At 42.7% G+C, this 21,601-nt stretch overlaps 1 protein-coding gene across 2 annotated transcripts in view; it reads right to left on the reverse strand.

The window, feature by feature from the left end:
• Positions 1-259: 259 nt before the first annotated feature.
• Positions 260-21,601, reverse strand: part of Syn1 (Syntrophin-like 1) — a 67,525-nt gene continuing 46,183 nt past the window's right edge. The window contains exons 2-6 of one of the 2 annotated variants that reach the window (XM_089581732.1): positions 19,247-19,644; positions 16,886-17,028; positions 13,947-14,128; positions 10,986-11,164; positions 260-10,746 (exon numbers count right to left, since the gene is read on the reverse strand). In XM_089581732.1, coding sequence (XP_089437858.1) covers positions 10,654-10,746; positions 10,986-11,164; positions 13,947-14,128; positions 16,886-17,028; positions 19,247-19,644 — 995 coding nt within the window. In that variant the 3' untranslated portion in view covers positions 260-10,653. Of the gene's footprint in view, positions 10,747-10,985; positions 11,165-13,946; positions 14,153-16,885; positions 17,029-19,246; positions 19,645-21,601 lie in introns of both variants that reach the window. The other variant, XM_089581731.1, reaches the window with a different exon arrangement.

The following is a 21,601-nucleotide window of genomic DNA, read 5'->3' on the forward strand; positions in this document are numbered from 1 at the left end:
TCATTTGAAACGATGTGCAACAATGTTCAGCACCGAGTCAATCGGCAAGTCAAAACTGCAGCATCTTGCATGTCATATGGTCAAGCACTGAACCTCCTCTATCACGCCTACCAAGGGGGAGGCTGGGCTCTTGTGCATGGGATTTGTGGTCATCTATGATTACAAAGAAACAATGGTTACAAAAAATATCAATGTCCTTTCACCTTTGCCATGAGAACATTCAATTGAGTAAAAAAAAAGGGGGGGGGGGGGGGGGGTGGCTTTCCGTGTTAAGTCACACAAAAGTAGCAAAGCAGCAATGCATAATGGTGTTATCAGATCTTGTTTTAGGATGCTGACTGGGCACTTATCTTTTTAAGATGCAAGTTTTTGCAGCTTGATTTGGTTATTATGTGATCAACATCACAATTTACATTAGAAGCAACCATGACTATTTCTGGAACTGGGCACAAGTCTAGTTATTCTATGCTCTCTTTCAAGAACAAGAGCAATCCAGTAATGCTGACCATAGTGCATGTCAGCCAGCTGAATGATGTGCAAATGGCAGTGAGCTGGCAGCAGTGGCTTAATTTCAGCTTTGGCTAGAGCACCAAGGGCCTCATGCAATGCAGCCACGTGGATATGAACACATCACCTGTACGGCTATTCATCACGGAAAAATTTCATCCAAATGTTGCACTAGCATGACATTAGAAGTGTGGCACAATCTCAGAGCCCGCAATAAACCGTTCCTAGAGTGCTGTCGCAACTTCAGTGCACAAAGGCATTTGTGATAGCTGGCAAGTATTTTTATAAGGCAGCAGAATTCAAATGATTTCACCCTGCTGCAAATGAAAAAGAATAATTTATATTCAATAGGTGGTAAAAGAAACCAAGTGTGCATGGCTTGTTTCGACAAATAACCCCAACTGACAAATGCAGCACATGAATGCTCCACAGTGTCAGCCAGCCAGCACGGTTCAGTTCACTTGTTCCCTTCACCAGCAACTTGAAAAATTAATCCCCTTAGTTTAATACATCAGCAGCAGCTAGCGCAGCTTAGATGAACTCTCATGAACCTCATTACACAAGAATACCATCCAGACCAGAAATGTCATATATCCAAAAGTCAAGGAGTCATGTTAAAGTCATGTTAATATGTAGAAGAAAAGCATAGTGAAAGTTGCATATTATATTGTGTATGTAGACATTTGGCAGTACTCATCGCTTAGAGTCATGGATGGGCTTGTGTAAAAACTGAACATTTTTCTAATGTTTTCCTGTGAGTTGGATTAGTAATAACAGCCCCACACTGCCATGCTATGTGCACAACCAGAGAGATACGTGTTAAAACATCGCAGTTGATAGCACGTCCATTATTACTTTAGTTAGGATGCAACAAATACTTCAGAGTTTTCTGTCTCATAATCAGTTCTCCCCAGTACCATACAAGTGAACACCGAAATATGCTACACAGCTATGTCATGCAATGCTGTAAACACTTAAGTTGTGACACACTAAATGGTTTGTTGAAACTGCCTTTCTTCAAATGTTTAGTTCCAACACCCTTGTGCTTTATATACACACACATACACACACACACATACACTCACACTTCAAGGTCGTGATACAGCACTTTCCAGTACTCTTCTGCAGTTAGATCAGAAAGCGATTTTTCATAAGATAGTGCTAGTGATGAATGTTCATGCTATTAAGGTGCCATATAAAACTTCGCTTGCTTATGAACTTTCCGAAAATGGTTACTTTGTCTAATTAAGGTACCCAACTTCCTGAAGTTTGCTAGTACAAAACAGAAAACAAAAAATCTTGACACCATGCTCTTCGCTCACCACTTACAAGTCTTCAGTAAAACAGTGTTGTGGCACCCCAAAAGAGCCGACTTCTTCATGAGCTGCCTCTCAATATCTCTGAGACCAAGGATCTCAAAAGGCCACCAAACTTGATGAAGGGAGTTTATGCGTGTAAATGTAATAACTGCCCTTTTTTTGTACACAAAGGTAACAGCATAATGAGCGACTACGTGTTGAGTAGCTAAAAATTTAGGGCAATATTTTTCCCTTTTACACAAACACGGCAGCTGCCCATCCTGAGTCAATGGTTAGAACTTGACAACGCAGCCTTGCAGTGTCTAGAAATTAAAATGCAGCTGCTTTTAGGGAGCTAGTTCAAGTGACAACTGTAAAAAGCCATTCTTTTTCCACACAAACAAAAATAATAGAACCAAATCAGATACAATGCACAGATACTTTACATACTATTCCTTTAATAGATTTCTTGATAAAGGGATGCGAGAACAAAACTCAAATATCATCGGCAGCTTTTCTCGTATTGAGGCACAAGTCGTAATAGAATGTAGTAACATTGATATGTTAAGCTCAAGGCGCAGCAAACGTATCTCAAGAAAAACAAAAGGGGCATAACAAAGATGATCATTCTATTCAACATGCAAGCTCTTACCACAAACTGAGTGCTCCAGAAACAGCAGTAAAACCTTGCCATTCACAAGAAGCCCCTAGCTGAAATTTGCCAATACAAGGCCTAACAAATTTGCAAACATGTCAACTAACCACTGATGCTTCAGGGCTTATGCACAGAATTTGCACCTTATTATAATAAATCTGGTTTTCTTCCCAAAATTGTGCCAATTGGAGGCAAACGCATCTTCATGGGTACTGTAGTACCAGTTCAGGCACTCCATTTTGTGTACATCACCACTACAGATGCAGATACTTTAATGTGATGATTCATCTCTAGCGTGCAGCTTTAGTAGCACAAATATAGCCACATTTCAGGTCGAAACTCAACAGTGTAGCTAAAACAGCACACCTACACTCTCAGCAACCTGTGAAAGAATTGCCAAAAAATCATACTCTACAGTACCAATTCCCACATTCGTAAAAACCACCCAGAGCCAGCAAATAAGGGCACTTTGCACTTATTGTCAAACTCTGTTTCTGCGCAGATGCACAAACTACCACTGCAGCTTAGTAGAAATCATTTTCAATGGGCCAAATCCCACAAGAATTACCCCACAAGGAACATTTACTGGGCCACATGATCTGCACTGACCACAAATGCGTTCGAACCTCTTGCAGTGGCACGTAAGGTGGTGCAGGCCGCAACACATTGCATACAGTGTGCAGTTTGGTGCACCAAGGTGCTCTGACTCATGTAGTGTGCATACAAGTGAAAAAGTTGCATACAAAGACACAGCAAAAGCAATGAATGGCTAAGTTTACCACAGACTCGCTGTATAGAAACATGCACATCATAGTTGTGTAAACAACGACAACAGTATGCACTTTAGTTTTGTTTTGAACTACAAAAGTCTCTTAACTGAGGCATGATCACTTCCTGAAACTCTAGGCAATGCACGCAGGTTTGCCAATGGTGAGTGTATTTCCTTTCAGTAAACAGCTTCTTTGGCATTAACTACTATTCATTCAACCATTTTCGTTGTACAAATCCAGTAGTATCAGCATTTTCATGCAAAAGGAAACATTTCAGTAAAAGAATAACAGATAGAAGGAAGGACACCTTTTTACACAGAACAAGGACACGGTTGTTGCCCCTCAATGTCCACTGAGAAACCTTTCAGTAAGGTCTTGTTAAAACATCACGCTAAAACAAAAAACATTTGGAAGCAACAGCAGGGTCCCAAAGCAAACAGGAGCCCCTCTTCTTTTGAAGATCAACAAATGCTCCACTCAGCAGATCCTCTTATTGCTTAGTCCCGTTATAAATATCCACTTTCAGAGTGACCCGAGCTTCAGCATGAAACAGCTACAAAGTACTTTCGGCCAGAAAAGGCCAAAGATGTGCCACATCTGTTACAGGCACTAGCAACAACTCCACTGAAAGAACTGGCAGCGCTTTACAATTCATTAAGCTCAGCCTCTCACCTGGTTAATTATTAACAAAACTTCACAACCGATAGTGATGCTGCAGTTTACAACACGTTTGTGCTTGAGCCTGCCAGAAGTCTGGAGATACATGCCGTGATCACCACATTAATCCAAGGTTATTCTGCTATCTGTGTCTCAGGTTATAAGCAAGCCTGTGCAACCCGGTTGTAATGTATGCGGGAAATAACTTGCACATTTGTCTACATGACCAAGCTACCTTACAAAATACGCACTTTTGGGTAAGAAAACATTTCTTTGAGCGGCCTATATGCCTAGTGTTAGAAAAATTTGCCAACCCAAATAACCATGGCAGTACAAAAGTGATGTCAGTCAGAAACTGCTTCATCAATTACATCTAAAAAGATTCCAAACTCCAAAGCTTCCAAGCTTATTTATGCTGCTCACTAGGATTGCATGCATTAAATGACAGTTTTGAGCTTGCTGGTAGGCATGCTAGAATGACTAGAGCCTAGGTCACACATTCAGAGAAAGTTGCACTGTCATGTGGTTTAAGCGAATCATTTTTGCACTCAACGTTCACGCCTAGAACAATAAATTCTGTGTAATCTTCTCATGTGGTCGAACTCATAACCGTTTAGACACTAATAAAATGTAACATGGCGAGACGCGCAAAACTTTTTACAGACAGAAATGAAAAGAAGACAACACAGACCATGAAAAGTTAAACGCATTTCACCAGGATGAACAACCAACAAGGACCAATTCTCGCACTTTTAGAATGTCACAGATTCTGCCACACAGATAGCAGTAGGCATGACTTGTTGGCAGGCACGACCTGCCAACAAGTGTAGTTGTAGCAAATTTCTTTGCATAAGTTAACTTATTTACTCTTGTCAGCTCATCTCTACAATTAATACCGCTTTCTGAATTAGCTAAAACAAAACTAAAGCACACATAGAACAGACAGCCACTACATTTAGCCCTTTCTACCCGTTGATACTGCTGCACAACCCACATGTGGATGCAAGACAGGTTGCAAACTTCGCAGAATGCCATTATAGCTGCTCAATATACAGTTAAAACAGAAATAGCTTCCATGACTAAAAAAAAAACTCTGCTGATCATTATTGCAATGCCATTTTCCCAGCAGAGTCAACAAGACTCTAGAAAATTTTTTTAATGATTTCAGTATTCAACTAGGTTCTTTACGCTTTAATGGGGTACACAGCCCAAAAAAGCCAACATTTGAGCTGCTTACACAAGCTGAATAAATATTGGAGGAGCAGCTAATATCAAGAACACATGCCTTTGAGACAAGTATCATTGCGCGGACTGATATGCACACGGGTTAGGGTTCCTTTACACAGCCGGTGATTGTGCTCACTTAGAAAAATCATTCACAAATCGAAAATTCAGCGCTATTATGGATATACTGTGAACTCCCTTTGAGAAGTCCTCTGTTAAACAGAATTCTCCAACCAGGTGAACAACTGAAGGACTTGAACTGAAGAAGAGCAGCTAGCTGGGCAAGTTGATGAACTGTGTACATTATAGCAAGCTACATAAAAAGATGCCAACAGGAACAGAAAAGACACAGGATAAGAATAACTGTACTTGTCCTGTGTGTGAGCAGTTTGCCATAAAGTTCAGAGGAAATGCAAAAAGGAAAAGGGTCTTGCTAATATGAACCATTCATCTAATGCACAGTGGTTGACAAGAACCAATGCAGTGCCACAATACAGCCTAATGTAAAAGGGTTTGCAAGTGCGAATGCTGTTCCAGCTTGGCAAAAAAATGTTGTATTGCATGCGGCCTAGCATGCGAGATGTTAATGGTTCGCTACTTTCAATTTCTTAAAGATAGCAACAGCTCTTCAAGGTCATGAGGCTATGAACAGCCTTCTGTGAACATCAGATCCACATCCCCTGATGCAACAAGGGAGCAAGTGTAGCAGAGAAGGCTAAAACTCACAACTGACTGGTCGACTGCAGGCACTGTGTGGGAGTTTTGAACATGTTTTCCTAGCAAAGTGCTTAATAAATGCTCATAGCAAACTGTTCTCCCCTTACGCTTTCTTTTCCTGGTTTGCTAACAATTTCTACAGACTAACACACGGTCATATTTTGGAACTTTGTAAAGCTTAACTCCTAACAAGCTGGATAGATTTTACAACATGATGTCATGTTTATCTTGACAGTCTACTGTAAAATATGTGGAGGGGCCAAGCCATACAACTATGAAGCCGTTTTCCTGTCATTTCCCAATTCTTTATGACAGGACACTACAGAAACAACACTACCACTTTTTCATTCCCGCCCTGCTTTCATTACTTTGCTTTCCAAGTGAAGTAAGCTAAAACTAAAAATATTTTAGAGTTTACCACTCTCTAAAATTTTACCCTAGAGGCCTTAATAATATTTAGTCTGTCTTTTGTAATTGGATGCAATCATCTTTTAAAACTGACTGTACTTGAAAACCACAAAACATGAAAAGGAGTTAAAAGCTTCGGAAGAGTGCAATTTAATTTCCACTGTATCTGCATTTCCCAAAACCCACCAGGAGGACATGTGGAGCTTTCCCGAGTCCAGAGTTTATGTAAGAATTTTGTTCTTTGACACTCTGGAGCTAGAAATTACATCTGCTTGTGCTATATCACACACTTTATTACCTTTTACATATACCCGGCACTGCTTTCTCTCCCGTTTTTACTTCCTCCCTTCCCTCATGATGTTCTTCAGGTGTCCACTGAGAGAGATGTTTAATGCACTTTTCCTTTCCTCATAACCTCCTATTCTCTGCGTGACTTGAGTGCGTGTGTCACAGGCCATGTTCAGTTTTGGCAGTACTGTTCAAGAAGCAGTCTTTCATTCGAACATGATCGAGGTAACTTTGCCATATTTCAAAGCACCAGAGCTTGCAGATGTCAACTTCATTTGAGAAGGAAAATAGTGAATCTACTGCTTGCAGCAGGCCAGCAAACTACCCTGAACATCATGGTAGACCTATAGTGCTAGGTACATTTCTTGCTATACAACCACTCGGTAAACACTAGAATCATTGGTACCTGCAATGGGCCTGTGCAGTTGATGCCAGCTTGTTAATAAAAAACGATTCCCACTTAAAAGAAAGAATAGAAAATTTTGCTTGCATATTCTAAAAAGTTAAGGAACCGAACCTGTAACAGTATATAAACTTTTGTTCAGCCAGATGCCAATTTCTTGCACCACGTCCTGTCTGAAAACTCAGTCTCCCAAGTCCAATGGCTGTGCATTCACTAAATTAAATAACCACAGAATAAATTTTATAATGCACAGTGATAAAATATGGTATCAGTTTCTTGTTCCAGTAAGGGTGCACTATTTTCTGCTGTTAGCAACTGCCTTGGGTGCATATCTACTGGCTCAAATGCACACAAAACATACATACATAAACTGAATCTTTGAGACGAGAAATGCTCCTGCAAGTCACTGCTCCTACCAATGTCAATCTTACTCAGTAATACAACATATCTACACCAAAGATAAAGAGGGATGCATCACAGTTAAAAATTTCAATCCGGTAAATCAGTGCCTTTTAATCAGTTCAGAAATGAGTTGATAATTGTAAACGAGAGAACATCAGTAATATATTAGAACATCATGAAGTTGAAAACATGACACCTTGCTCCAAAACAATCGAATATCCATGCAGCCTCAAAGAAAGAACATACAAGTAATTTTTACTGGTACTACAATTTCATTTAGTTTGACTAATTGCTTTGGTATACACTCAAATGTCATGTGCTGATGACGAAAGGAGACTGGAAGACAACAGATTTGCAGGTCTTTTCACTTATGTGATGCCGCCATTACTTCTCAAATGATATGTGCTAGCTACACAGGCTTACTTTGTTCTGAAGGGCTGAAGGAAAAAAAAAAGTATAATAGTGGCCTTATCCACTCACTATATTTTTTTCTTCTTTATTCAACCAATGTTGCACATTCAAAACCCTGTCTCCAAATTTTCACAGTGTACAGAATGTCCAGCCATAGCACACTTAATACTTATTTCTCCATATGGCATTGAGCCGTGTAAGCAACAGAAGTAAAAGAAAAAACAGCCTTGGACCGGTATTTATTTTTATGGATTATCAACTGCGCAGTGTTAACAGCACTAAGACAGCAGATGAACAGAAACAGACGAACCAAGGCACTGTTGTCATGTTTGTCTATTTCTGTCCTGCCGTTGTCTTAGCATTGTTATAAACTATGGAATTCAACCAACTAGCCCAAACTGCCACCTGGATTGACTGGTTAACAAGTTTCATTACTAACCAATGAATTAACACTTTAATTTCAGATAAATAGCATTTACATAGTTGCAGAAGTATGGCTAGAGAAAGGATAGTTTTCGGAGTTTTTGCATGAAGGAATAAAAGTATACCAAGCAACATATTTGGATCTGATGGAACTGCATCAAATATTGCCGACTGCATGAATACAATGTATTTATCTACATGTCCTCAGGCTAACTTGGTAGTGAAATTGTGCTTACAACAGAAGTCAAGTCTTCTTAATCATTTTCCTTCACAAACCTAAGGCAAAGCTTTTTCGAGAACTCACAACACTCATATGGAATGCAAGAATGGGACCTTTGCACAAAAAGACTAGATGAACAGAAAATTTTGCTATTTTAAGCATGGCTATATGGGCTATGTGACTCTGATTATTAAATTACAAAAAGTTTACGGTTAATTTATAACAATGATTTGTATAAATTCCTTTTAACACTTCCCTGTGTTTTTTCTGGATACCCCTCAGCACAGAATACACTCTACACAAAAATAAAAACAGCTATCAAGTTTATAGCAGCCTGGTTTTCATGTCTAGTAAAAAGAAAACTGCAATATACATAATTAGTGGCATAGCCTATACCACTAATTTTTGAATGAGCAGTCATTGGATGGAAGTTATATTGATGAGATTTCTCAGCTACATAACATGCACAAAATATTGATCAGATGATGTTCAAATAAACTGGAGAAAGCAAATGACAGTTTCACTACAGGTATACAAGAAACCTTATGTATTCATTAAAACCTAAAGCAAGTTAATCGTTAAAGCATCCGGGTAAAGCAAAAGCCAAATCCACTAAATGGTAAAATTGATGGCGAAGAAACTAATGCAAGAAAAAAAATGCTAAAAGCTCTTAATGTGAGCATGAACTCAGTTCCACTCAGCTCTGATGCAGAGAGAACACTGACAACAGTTTTGTGCTTCATAAAACATTATGTATGCTTCTCTGAGCTAGCTCACTGTTGTTGTATTACTGAAAATATGAAATAAAACAAACACACAGATGCCAGAGTATGGCTTCATGAATGTATCCTTATACATATTTAAAAATTACTAAAGGAAAATACAGCTGCCTGTTCTTCTCTCTTCACAACTCTTTACAAATAAAGTCTCTGCCTTGTAGTAGCTTTGCATAGTCAGGCATGGAACTTTCACCTTCTCATCAGCACAGCAGATACCCAACATATTAAACCTTTCAAAAACCATGTACACTGTCCAAAGACTTCCTGAAAGCCACATCTGTAAGGCCAGCCAAATTTGTGACAAAAGAGTAGTGACAGAATAGACACTCATTACAGCCCCAGTTACTGACATGCATTCATGTCATGCCATCTGCAGTCAACCAAATTCATTTCAAGCAAGCTTTCCTGCTCTGTTGAAAAGCAATCTCCAAATGCATTCTGCAAGTATCTTATAAATTAACCGAGGAAATGATTTCACTTCATACAGCTCAGCTGTGTGTCATCAGTAACAGACACATAATAAAGGGAGAGAAGAATGTACAAGAGAACAAAACAAATGTATGTGCAGCGTAAGCATTACAAAATTACATCTAAAAAACAAAAGGTAGGGCAGTACCATTCATGCTACCAATGCATCAACCGGAAGACTTGCGAATGGAATGCAGCAACAGTGGAGTGCAAGTCTCCCTGTAGAGACATAAGCATCATGCTACACATGTGGCACAGATGTGTACTTCCAACGAGACTTTTTTGTAGCTGCATGCTGATAAGCAGAGAAAACCTCACAAAAGGCTTGCTACTTTGTCATCTAGACATATTCCTTGGCATTCACCATTTGCATGCCGAGATATGCAAGGCATTTCTATTTCACTGCGTCCCCTTCCTGTCTCTTGAAGGAATGCTGCTGTGAGATGATCAGAAGTTGCACCAGGCCACAGTTGATGGAGTGCACCTTAGGAGAGCAACACATTCCTGCTTCTACCTCAGTGTCCCACCAAGGGAAGATGGGTAGAAACTTTAGAAGCTGTGTAAATGCTGGCCCCTGAGGGTCCTCTGTAGTTCTGGCTTTTGTGTGTGTGCGTCTGTGTTTGTGTATGTATTCCCAAGCAGTCAGCATGGGGGACCACCACGATGCAGCAACAAAATTTTCCTGCAGCTGTCAGTGCAGGTATCTGCTGCCAGGGCATTGGCAGGTGGAACGTTGCATGAACACGAAAGGCAGCGAAAGCAGTGGTGGGCCTGTACAACCTGCCTCACCTGCACAAAATGTTCGTTACAATCCATGTGTCCACGAGCAGGAGTGATGCTCTGGCCCCATTTCAACCCCACTGTTTCTGGCTGCATCTTCCTCTTTTTAAAGAGTCCCAGCAACAGCTGCACAGTTGTCTACCCTCGAAGCTGTCAACCTACAACAGGGGTGGCTCAGCATCCCAGGATGGGCCACTGCTGCACCAGCGGAGCAGCTTGCATGTCGTGGTGGTCCTTTAGTTGTCACGCCACCAGGCCCATGCGGGTTACCTTGGCGGACAGGAATGTGTGCAGCGTGAACACAAATGGCTTTGGACACTGCATCAAGTCCAACTCCTGCGGAAGAAGGCCACAAGCATCAGCAAAGGCTAGCCAATGCCACATCAGTCACACTCATCAAATGAGCCTGCAAAAATGTTACTCGTGAAATCACATTTACCAGTTAAAGGTTGCTTTCGATAATTTCTATAAATCCAGAGAGGTGCACACCTCACCCCATCTGAACACTACACAAGAAGGTACAAAAGCACACTCTTTGCTTTGCAACAACAAACACAAGACAAGATGTTGGATACCTTATCACCATCTTCTCCTCCGAAGTCGAGCCAAGCAAGACGCATGCCATCATCGCCAGAATTTCGCAGCCTCTCAAATGGAAACTGCCAGAGGGTTAACTGCCTGCGGTTCTCTTGCAGAAGAAAGCCATCTTCATAATGTAATGTGAGAGTGCATTCCTGGCCTTGGAAAAGACAGGCTGAAAAAGGGATGAAAGAGAAAAGAGTGAACAAAAGCTGTCAGAACATATTTTTAAACAAAGTTACACTGAGTAAAGAAAAATCAAAGTCCACTTGCTTGCACAAGAAAGCAATGTTTACATTAACGACAACACTGAACCTGATTTTTGTACACTTAAGTGTTCCAGACAAGATTAGGGAGCTACCAGCAGGCAGCTTAATGTAGAACTTCGATACATGCACATACCTAAAGAATGCATGCTCATTTTACAAGTCTCCCTAGGGTGTTTAAACTTCATGCAAAGGAAATTGTTATTCAACCTTTTACCTCCTGTAGATATGAACTTAGGTTCATGAACTCATTTTACGTGCATGCTGCCAGACATCAACACTCCCCTCCTCCCAATCCATGCTAGAAAAAGAAAAAAAAAAAACAGAACAACTTCCCTTGCCATAAGACAAGTTTGAACACATCTACACATCTGGTTCTGTTTCCTTTTATTGATGGTGCAACAGAACAATGAGGCCTGGTACATTTTTGGAGCTGGCAACACAGGAAATAGTGGCGCCCTGAAAACATTGATCCCGAAACATACCCCAGCAGAGTGAGACAGTGCGCAAAGAAAATTGTAACGGTGAATTCCTATCAGCAATCCGGGGCATGTTTTCTGGCTCTGTGAACCAAAACTCATGTTTCAATGGATAATTTGAATTCAGATCCTGAGTTCCAACTGTGAATCAAGGGCGACTCACTTCACAGTGGATCGCTCCATCTTGCCTCTGGAAATCTAAATTGGCAATTAAAACCAGGCATTGCAGCAGTTTTGCTCTTTTGCAGATTCAGAGCAATGCTCAGAATCGCCGACTGGAATTCACCACAAAAGAATGCAAATGCGTAAATGATTCAACACATGAGCAGCAAACGAAGTGACTGCTCTGCTAACAGCAGACTGAATAATGGAGGCACAACAATTCCAAGTGAAAGGTGTCGACTGCGCTGAACAACTTCTAATCAAGGGGACAACTGCTACCAAACACAGTTTACCTGAAAGCCTTTGAGAATTGGTAACTGACATGTTAGCAAGTTCTTTCCTTCTTGCTTTTTGGAGATTCACTGCCAGAGGAGGACTTCCTAGCACTATTTATAGCAACAACACTCCCAAAATTAAAATAAAAAAGGTGGTCAAGGATCTGAGCTCTTTTTGGACTGAGAGCAGTGCCCAGTTGCAAAACTACCTACACTGCCAACTCACACACTCAGTAAAAATTCATTACAGAATGCGGGCCCTGGTGGGGTAGCTTCTATGAGTGTCTTATCTGATTAACAAAGCAAGCTCTTAAGAAGACATTCAAAGTAAAATACTTAGCCTCTGAAGAAATGTATACTATGCTGGTTGAAGCATAAGCTGTGTTGAATTCACATCCATTCACACAAATTTACACCAAGCCAGGTAAGCCTGAGTTGCACTGTCCTGGCTATGTTTATCACCAGAAGACAACTGATGTTTCTGCCAGCCCTACAATGCAGAGAAATCACTACGCTGCCATGTGCAAACCTGAGGCAGACCATCTCCACCCAATTTAAGGCACTGACAGGGTTCTGGGGGCACTGACCTACAGAATACTTGAAAGAACGACCCAAACAGTGCGATTAACGAATGAAACGACTTAATTTCAGAGACATGGTACTGCTAAAGGAATCCTTACAACCACAGAAAATGTAGAAGTTCGGTATTACTGATAACGCAGTCACCAGCCCAGACAATGGCCTTTGGGGCACAAATGCCTGGAAGAGCACAGCTCTGTCGACTCCTTCAGCTTCATGGAGCATTTCTCCCCAAATTGCAAATGGTATCATGGAAAGAGGGGAAGCATGGATGATTTTCCCCAAGAGAAAAAACAAAAGGCAGCAATGGTAACACCAAAACTGAGTCAAGGTTGTGAGGAAGGCACGCTTGTTCAAGTGGTACTACCACTTGAACATCTGCCTAGTGGTTTGGTGCTCTTGGTACTGAGTTCCTGTTTAATTTTTCTTTATTTTTTGAGTGTGTACAGCCTTTTTTGAGGCAATTAATTAAACAGTTGCTTCAGTTCACCAGGTTTCTTTATTGTGCATCGTTCAACGCTTTCCAGTGTACTTGAAAGAGAAACAGAAAATTCACAAAATGGCTGCTAGATGCTACCAGGTTGTCCCTAAAGATCTGCTAGCACATTCAAGCAATTCTGCACTGTCTAGGACTTTTCACAAAAATGCATACCTACCTTTCATAAGGTTCTGAGTCATTGCTGACTACCTTGGTCGTGCTATATTCTAATAATCAGTATTTTTTTTTTCAATTACTATCCTTATATATTAACAGCAGCATGCTTGCAAGAAAAAAAGTCTGCATCAGATAAAATGGTAAGATAATGTCATGTTCACGAAGAAATTAAATTTTCTCGATAAAGCATATCAAAGGATGTTAGCACTTGTGCCAACTCACTAACAGGATATTTGATGAATACCTCAAGAAAACAGACAACACAAACAACCAAACCAAGGCTGTGACAAGCAACAAGCTGAGGTGCGAAGTCAAAACACACAGGCTGTGGAGACAACAGTAAAACTCAAGTAAAACAAAATGCTGGCTGAGTTAAACTAACATCACCATAACGTTTATATCAAACTTTGTTGCAAATGTTTAAAAGTTATGAGTTAGTCAAACTATGTTGGCCACACTGCACATTCTGGGAGTACCAGCTGACCAGTAATGAGTGATGGGCACGCTAGCAACTGTGGTGTAGCACAAAATGGTAGCTCACCAAAACGCACTTCCTTGGCAGCAGCCACTGCAAGGTGGGCACCATGCACCAGGTGACGTGCCCACACTGCCAGATCTCGGTGGGTCTCAACACGCATCAGCCGGGACTGGACACCCTGGCGTGTGCCCAGACGCAGCGTGAGTGTGGTCGCCTCACCCCCTGCAGACGGTCCCACCGAGGCCCTGCCAGAACTCGTTGTCACCAGCCTGCGGAAGCCCGCCACTTCAACCTGCCACCCGTGGCAAGTTTCTCAACTATTGCAGAATCATTAATGCATTTCATTTGTGCTTGTCACTGACAGCAGGTACTTTTCAGACGTCACCAAAACGTACCAATGATATGGTCATACCTCACTGCGCTATGGATTACACTTGCTGGTACCCCAGGCTACTTACCACTTCATGCTACTGTACATTGTAGCGGCTAGTGCAGAGCGCTCACAGTGAAGCAAGCCCCACCAACCTGTAGCCTAGAAAGCAGCCATGAATTCTAATGTTGCAGCACATAACCATTCTACTGCAGGCAGCATTTTTCCTCCTGCACATCTTCTATGCATAGCCTTAGCCAAATGATCCTTTCTTAGTGAACATCTCCATTTTCATAGTAGCATGACTTACTGCACTGCCCATATTCAAGGAGATGTTCCTGTCTCCTTATGAAGTGCACCTCAAACACACTTCACCTCAGACAACAATGCCATGAAAACGGAACCAACTCGGCGCAAACCAAGTGGCATAATAAAGCCCTGCAGCACCTTCCAGCCCATAGTTCAGGACTCTGACAACAAAGCATCACTTGTAGCACACTGCTATAAACATCAGATGCTGAATAACACCAGCGTTGTGCATTGCAAGTCACATAGCCCATGGCATGCCAATGATTACACAAAATGAGGCAGTGCTCTAGCTGTTGGCAAATGGATCACCCAAAGGACAACCCTGAACGGCTAAGGCCTGACAATGGCGGTGCTGGAAGTTGGAACTGGAGAGAATTAATAAATTGTCTTTCATAGCTGAATGGAGAACATGTATGCTACAAGCACACAAACACTACATGGTGGCAGGCACAAGTGAACCCCAAAACCAGCACCAACAGACAGTCCATGCTTTGGGCTGAAATGTCACATACAGCTTCCAGTGCAAGCCTGGGCAGAAATTCAGCATCACGAGCCAAAATGATTGCCCACAATGGAAACGTCGTTTGGAACTTCAGAGCTGCTGCTCGGCAAACTTCACAGCTTGCTGAGCAGAAGATGCATGCACTGGTTTACTTCAAGGGGGATAAAGCGGATGATATTCTGCTTGCTATGAAATTAATGGACGGTTAGAAGATGTCTTATGATGATGTACTGTAAATGTGAGATCCACACCACACTTCACTGAAACACTGTCTGCAAACGAGCTACGTTCTTTGTGAGAGAGCAGAGAGAAGGGAAAGCAATACAGCTTTATAGTGCTACATGACGAAGCGGTCTGTGACAAGATTGTGGCAGACATCAGAGATCACAAGCTGTCCAAAAGTATGCAGCTGGGCTTAGTACAAACACTGAAAAAGGCTACAGCCATGGTGTGCTGGCCGAAGTTGTGAAAGAACCGGCCACTGCTTTATATGGCTATGATGAAGAAAAGATGAACAGGGTTGCCAAAACTAGCAAGACAGCTGGGTCTTTAGCCAATAAGAAAGAAGCCATCATTCAAATGAGGGCCTCTGCTTCCTGTAACCACACAGAACGCATGAAAGGATAGTGTCTGGCAAAGAAAGCCACCTGCAACATGTGGCACAGGAAAGGGCACTATGCCAGAGTCATGGCAGAGGCCCCATGCTGATGGCACTGGAAATTGGAGAAGAACAATAAACTGCCTTTCTTAGCTAGGCCTCAAATACTATATGGGTTATCTCATTATGTTACAAGCGTGCCAACGCTACATCCGATGAGTGATGCACATACAGAGGCCTCCTGTTGGCACTGTGGGAAACTAACAATGAAACAATGTGAAGAACAGCATGCATGTAAAAGCTTTGCTACAAAGATGGTAAAAGTCATCAAGACGTTCTAACCCCCTAGCGGACTTGGACGAGTCAGGCTCGTCATAAGGAGCTTGTCATTTCTGGCTCCTGATGAGTCCAGTTTGTTGTGTGTTTTTTGGCACTCTGCGTCCGGTTCAAGGTGACAAGTACGACTCATCAAGAGCATTTTTTTTTGTTTGCCGACAGATGGCAGCACTGACGCTAATTGACCATTTTAGTAGTTTTCTAAAAATAATGCGTCCGTTAGTGGGTTAATCAGCTTTTTACATATATCTTGACTGTGTCAGAGAAAGCTGTAGGAAGGAAACTGCCTAAGAATTGAGCTAATCCAAACAAATAGGTGTAATGCCTGAAATGCTACAAAACTGAATATGCTTGATGTGGTCCACTGTGGTCTCTTAAACTGGCAATACACCAGATCCCCACTGGGCCCCACCCACTCCAATATCCTGACTCAGCCTCACCATAACTTTTCCCCCAATCTACCAAGCATGACAAAGCATAAAAAGTACACCTTTTTCTAACTATGCAGGCGATTCTAAAAAATATGGCACGACAGATACACATAATTACACAAAATACAGACCAGAGCACAGTCTGAATACACAACAAATACAAAGAGAGCAACAGTACCGAGGAGATCTATGTTGATTGATTCAGAACTACAAGTTTTCCCAATTTAGCAACAAAGTCCCAGCTGCGGAAGTTCAATCCTTCAGTGAGAACCCCTCATTTATATTGTAGCAACAGCAAACTAGACCTGATATGCGCCGAAGCCAGGCTAATAGTATGCAAAATAGCTAAACAATAATGTGTTGCACTGCACCCTGCTGAGCCATGAGAATACACTGTGACGTGGTCACAGTAGGCAATCTATGCATGAAGTTAAAGGACTAAATGCCACCATGTACCTGGTGTGCAGCAAAGGCACGCTGTGCACAGGAACAGCCCATGCCTCCTTGGTCCAGGGAACAAGGTCATAGAACAGCAGGTCCCTGTCCGTGATTGCGACGAACACAGCCCGCCACTGAGCAGTCACTGAATCTTCCCGCGTCTGCAGTCAGAAAATAAGTGCCTGCTTTTGTCTGACACTCGAGGCTCATGCGCAACCGTGTCAGGGTACTATAAAGAAATAAGAGGCATTTCTCAAGAAAGTCATAAAACATGATGTGCACATTACCACACTGGCTCAACTTTCACATTCCAAGATGTGTCATAGCAGCAATGTAGTATCTACAGCTAACTACAACACTGACAAGCCATCAAGTGAGAATACGAGAGTACTACATACACTGAGAACATCAACAACCACCGAAGAAAGCAACATACATTGAGTAAGATAGTGTTGCATAAATTTTCCAACACAAGCAATTAATGAAGTGTTAGATTAAAAACAGCAATTATATACTATCAGAGACTGCCTTAGTGTGTATACTATGTCAGGACAATAGTATAATAATACATTTGCAAATTTTACCTTCTTTTTCTGAAATTAGGTGAATGTAAAATAGATAGTGAATGACAGAGGCCACCGAACCGAGTAGGTTTTTAAAAGCACCACAAAGAAAGTATGCCTTCTTTCTGTTTTGTTTTTTTCCCAAGATATCAAGATACAGCCAAAGTTTGCATATTTGGTCTGAAATTCAAGGAGAATTCTGGGATTTCAAATATGCAAAGGGCCAATAATCAAGCAGGACAAGAAATATTTTTTGGGTCACATAGACCAAGAATCTTCACTCACGCTTAGCCCTGATTTCCCTCTCCACAGCTACCATCTGTGCTTCCTTTTACCTAGCCTTTTGGAAAAAAACTGCTAGCCCCGACAAGGACAGCTATTTCATTCTTATTCTCAGCATTCTTGGAGAGACCATCTGCGACTAGATTTTTTGCTGTTTTTTTTTTTTTCAGATGAGTTCTCAAGCTCCAGCTTCAGTGCCTGTCTTTCCTGACTTGCTTGATGACTTTCTGCTGTGTCATCCTGATCACATGCAGCCATTCTTGGCGATCCTTTGCCAGTGCACATGAAGTTTAAAATAGCATAGCTACTTCTTCATGCTGCTGACATGGAGATTCGCTAAGCTTTCCAGGTGACTTCAATGCCGATTCGCCCATCGTTGCCACATCAATTGTCTCCTGGCACGACATGCACTCTGTTCTATACCGTACGGATCCCTCAAGTTTGCTATCATCTACCCACCATAACACACACGTTCAAGCCAAGCAGACTGAAACTTGCATTTTCCATCTAGCATGGCATTCTAATTCACACCAGGCAGTACAAAGGCAAAATAATGCCACAACGTTGGCTATGCTCAATGATAGTGTAGAGAAACAACACATACAGGAAAAAGGAAAGTGAGGAGGTGGAAGGGGAGGGAGGGGGGAGTCTTGGATGGATTTATGGACCGTTAAAAAGAGAGAAAGTGGGAAATCGTGAACTTGGCCCAGTTGGGTGCCATGTTGCTGCTTCGGGTTTTGCCTATCATTTCCCTGTATTCCACTGTTCCCTATGGGGGGCGTTCCGGGTTGCAATGCAGCCTTGCTTTTTTATAAATAAACCAGATCAATTAGAGTTTTGCAAGGAATTTAAGGAGCACATCAAAATTTAAGGAGTTTCAAGGGACCTTCAAACACTTTCGAAAATCAATGGTATCAAGGATTTCAACAGCCTGTGAGAACTAAAGCCCTTTCATGATGCTCACGCTCTTCGCTTCTTGAAGTACCACCAATAATTGAAGCACACCGCCACCATTTTTCTGCTTCCGCAAATTACTTTTCATATACCAACTTCATATACCTAAACCTGACAATACAGCAGATGATTTTCTAAAATCATCATTGTAAAGCACTGTCAAGGAATCCACATATAATACACAGCAGGTCTTCAGCATTTGACTGCAACTAAACCCAGCTCCTTGAGGCGGCATATGACGATGAGCATATAGTCAAGATGGGCGGACCAAAGTGGCCCATATGCATCTAGGAAAAAAAAGGTCATCCTCTCACGGTTCAAAATCATGTAGTGTCAGCGTCGAATGAAGCGCACACAAGATGAATGAAATGGGAACAAGCAAAACAAGATTTTACTTCAGGCAGACTATTTTTGTGCATCTGATCTTAACTCCAGTCGCTAATATATTTTTGTGCTCTCTTTTCGGCAGTAACGTTTTCCTGTTCGCGTTTTTGGTGGGCTGATGGTGCGTCGCCCACTATGCCACTTGAAATGAGCCATGCAAGTGCTCCAATGAGAAGCACAATTTTCTCTTGCCCACCTTCTCGGAGAGCCAGCCCATGTGCTGCAGCTGCGCCTGGTCGAGCACGTCGCGCAGCAGGTGTCCGGCCTCGACCACGGCCTGCGCCATGACTCGCGCCAGGGCCGCGTGCAGAGCGTTGAACCAGGCGGAGCACTGGGCCGCGTCGGCGCAGCGCAGCAAGCACACGCTGCGTCGGTCCGGCGAGTGGAGTTCCAGCACGCGCGGCTCCGGCACAGTGAGGGAGCGCGCCAACTGGCACAGCAGGAGCGGCACGCGCCGGCAGTCCGGCCGGCCCTGCGGGTGAGACGACGCCGCGGCGCCCCGGGACAGCAGGCCGCCTGGCGCGAAGTCCCAGCCCATCTCGGCCAGCACGGACGCCTTGCGGAAGTAGGGCGTCACCTCACGCAGGTACTTCACTGCGCACAAGACAGTTCACCGACACTTATTGGAGCACACGTACTGGCGGCATGCTGCAGGAGGCAGTTGGATTAAAGAAGTATAGACATTGAAACATTTACTTCGTTTTCATTTATCTTGAATTGGCGTTAAACCTGGCAAAGCTTTGCTGGTCCGGTCACCCTCTCTTTCTTTTCTGTTTTTTTTTTTTACCTTTTCTGAGAGGACCAATAAAAGGGTAAAAGGGGTGCAGGCGCTCCGCGCGTACGCCTAGGAAGTGTTCATCGAGTTGTCGCTAGCCTCATTGAGTAGCGCGTTTTCCCTGGGCCGCTCGCGCCTCCAAATGCGATCACATTGTTGAAAAGCATTTGAAAGCATTTGTTGAAAAGCCGTCACCGCGGCCTAGAGCGCAGCTCTGAAAAGCGAAACAAAACTGTCGGACTGCACTCAGTGACGGGGCCGTCCGTTTTTAGTCATGCCTGCCGTCGCGCGCACTTCAGAGGTGTGCGAGCGACACTGTAGCATGGAATTCAGGCTACATAAGATTTCTGATCTCTTGCCGCGCCGGTCATACCTGGAAGAGGCCTCCTTTCGGAAGCCTGTTCGAATTAACCGGCGTGAGACACGTAGCGCCCGAATTAGCGAGCGTCCGACGCCACAGACTTGCCCGTTCAAAACTGGGCATTCGGCGGATACTGCGAGTGAAATTCGCCGCCGCCGAAATGCTCCCGCATTCCCACTTCCCGGTCACCACCTTGCCGCTTCGACAGCGAGCTCTGACGTTAAACGTGTTCCTTCGCGACTCATCAGTGTGCGTGTCGTCTGCTGGCGGCGTACAAAGATATGGTTAGAAAAAAGTATAATTCAACGCTGTCTACGTACCATAAGCGTATGTACGCTTACGCATGCTAAACGCAGGCATTTTGCAGGACGTTACACTATTTGTCACATTCGCCCTTTTAGTTTAGCGTAAACAAACAGACGCAACGATAAGCTCAGCCTAGTGGCGCCATCTGCTTGTTAGAACGGGAACCACTTTTGACAACAAACCGGGGCTCCTGTTTAGGCCTAGAAGCTTCACTTTACTCACTTTAAGACACCCTTCAGGGGGGTATTACGTAAGGGGAAGGTTAATATATTCATCAATAATAAATACAAGCCATTGCTATGAATTATAAGTGGTTACAGCATCTAAAAATGCAGGTGGGAACGTTATGGCAGATATATCGGTAGGGAAGGCATTCACAAGGTTCGGCGAAGAATGGAACCTGAAAAAGTTGTAGCACGAGACACAGCCCGGGCAATCTGAAACAGATGGCCAGTGGGGTTTCCAGATGGGACTGGTATATTCGTTTAGGTCAGATGATGGTTTTGTAAGCCAGAAGCTTCACGTGTTGCGACGCATGACGAAGATGACGTTTCATGGATACTAGAGATCTGTTAGCAGATGATATGATTGTGTTAATATGCACTCGCCAAGAAAGATCGTTGCAGAGGATGATACCAAGATACCTAAACTACAGGACGCTTTCTACAGATGAGTTAGCAACTGCATAGGGAAAAATAAGGGGGTTGTGTTGACGACGAAACGAGATGAGTTTGCATATGTTAGCGGTTAGCATTATTAATCAGAGGTGACACCATTTACGGACGCGGTTAAGGGCGTTTTGAAGGGCCATTCGATCAGAAACATGCTAATAACAGTACGATAAATTACGCAGTGGTCGGCAAAGATACGAATTTTGCATGATACATGTAATGTTAGATCATTAATATATATTAGGAACAGGAAACAATATTAGAAAGAGGCGAAATTATCCCTCTAAATACAAAATAAAGAAAATTTTGGTGCCACTGAAAAGACTGGTGCCACATTTGAATTCAACTTCCTACCCGCCGTTTTACTGGCCGATGGAAATCTGCGGAATTTTTGACAATGTAAACTTGCCTTTCGGCCCACTCTCAGTGTAAATACCC

Source organism: Amblyomma mixtum, chromosome 3 (assembly GCF_055824585.1).
Source record: "Amblyomma mixtum isolate Tamu chromosome 3, ASM5582458v1, whole genome shotgun sequence".
Taxonomy (NCBI): Eukaryota; Metazoa; Arthropoda; class Arachnida; order Ixodida; family Ixodidae; genus Amblyomma; species Amblyomma mixtum.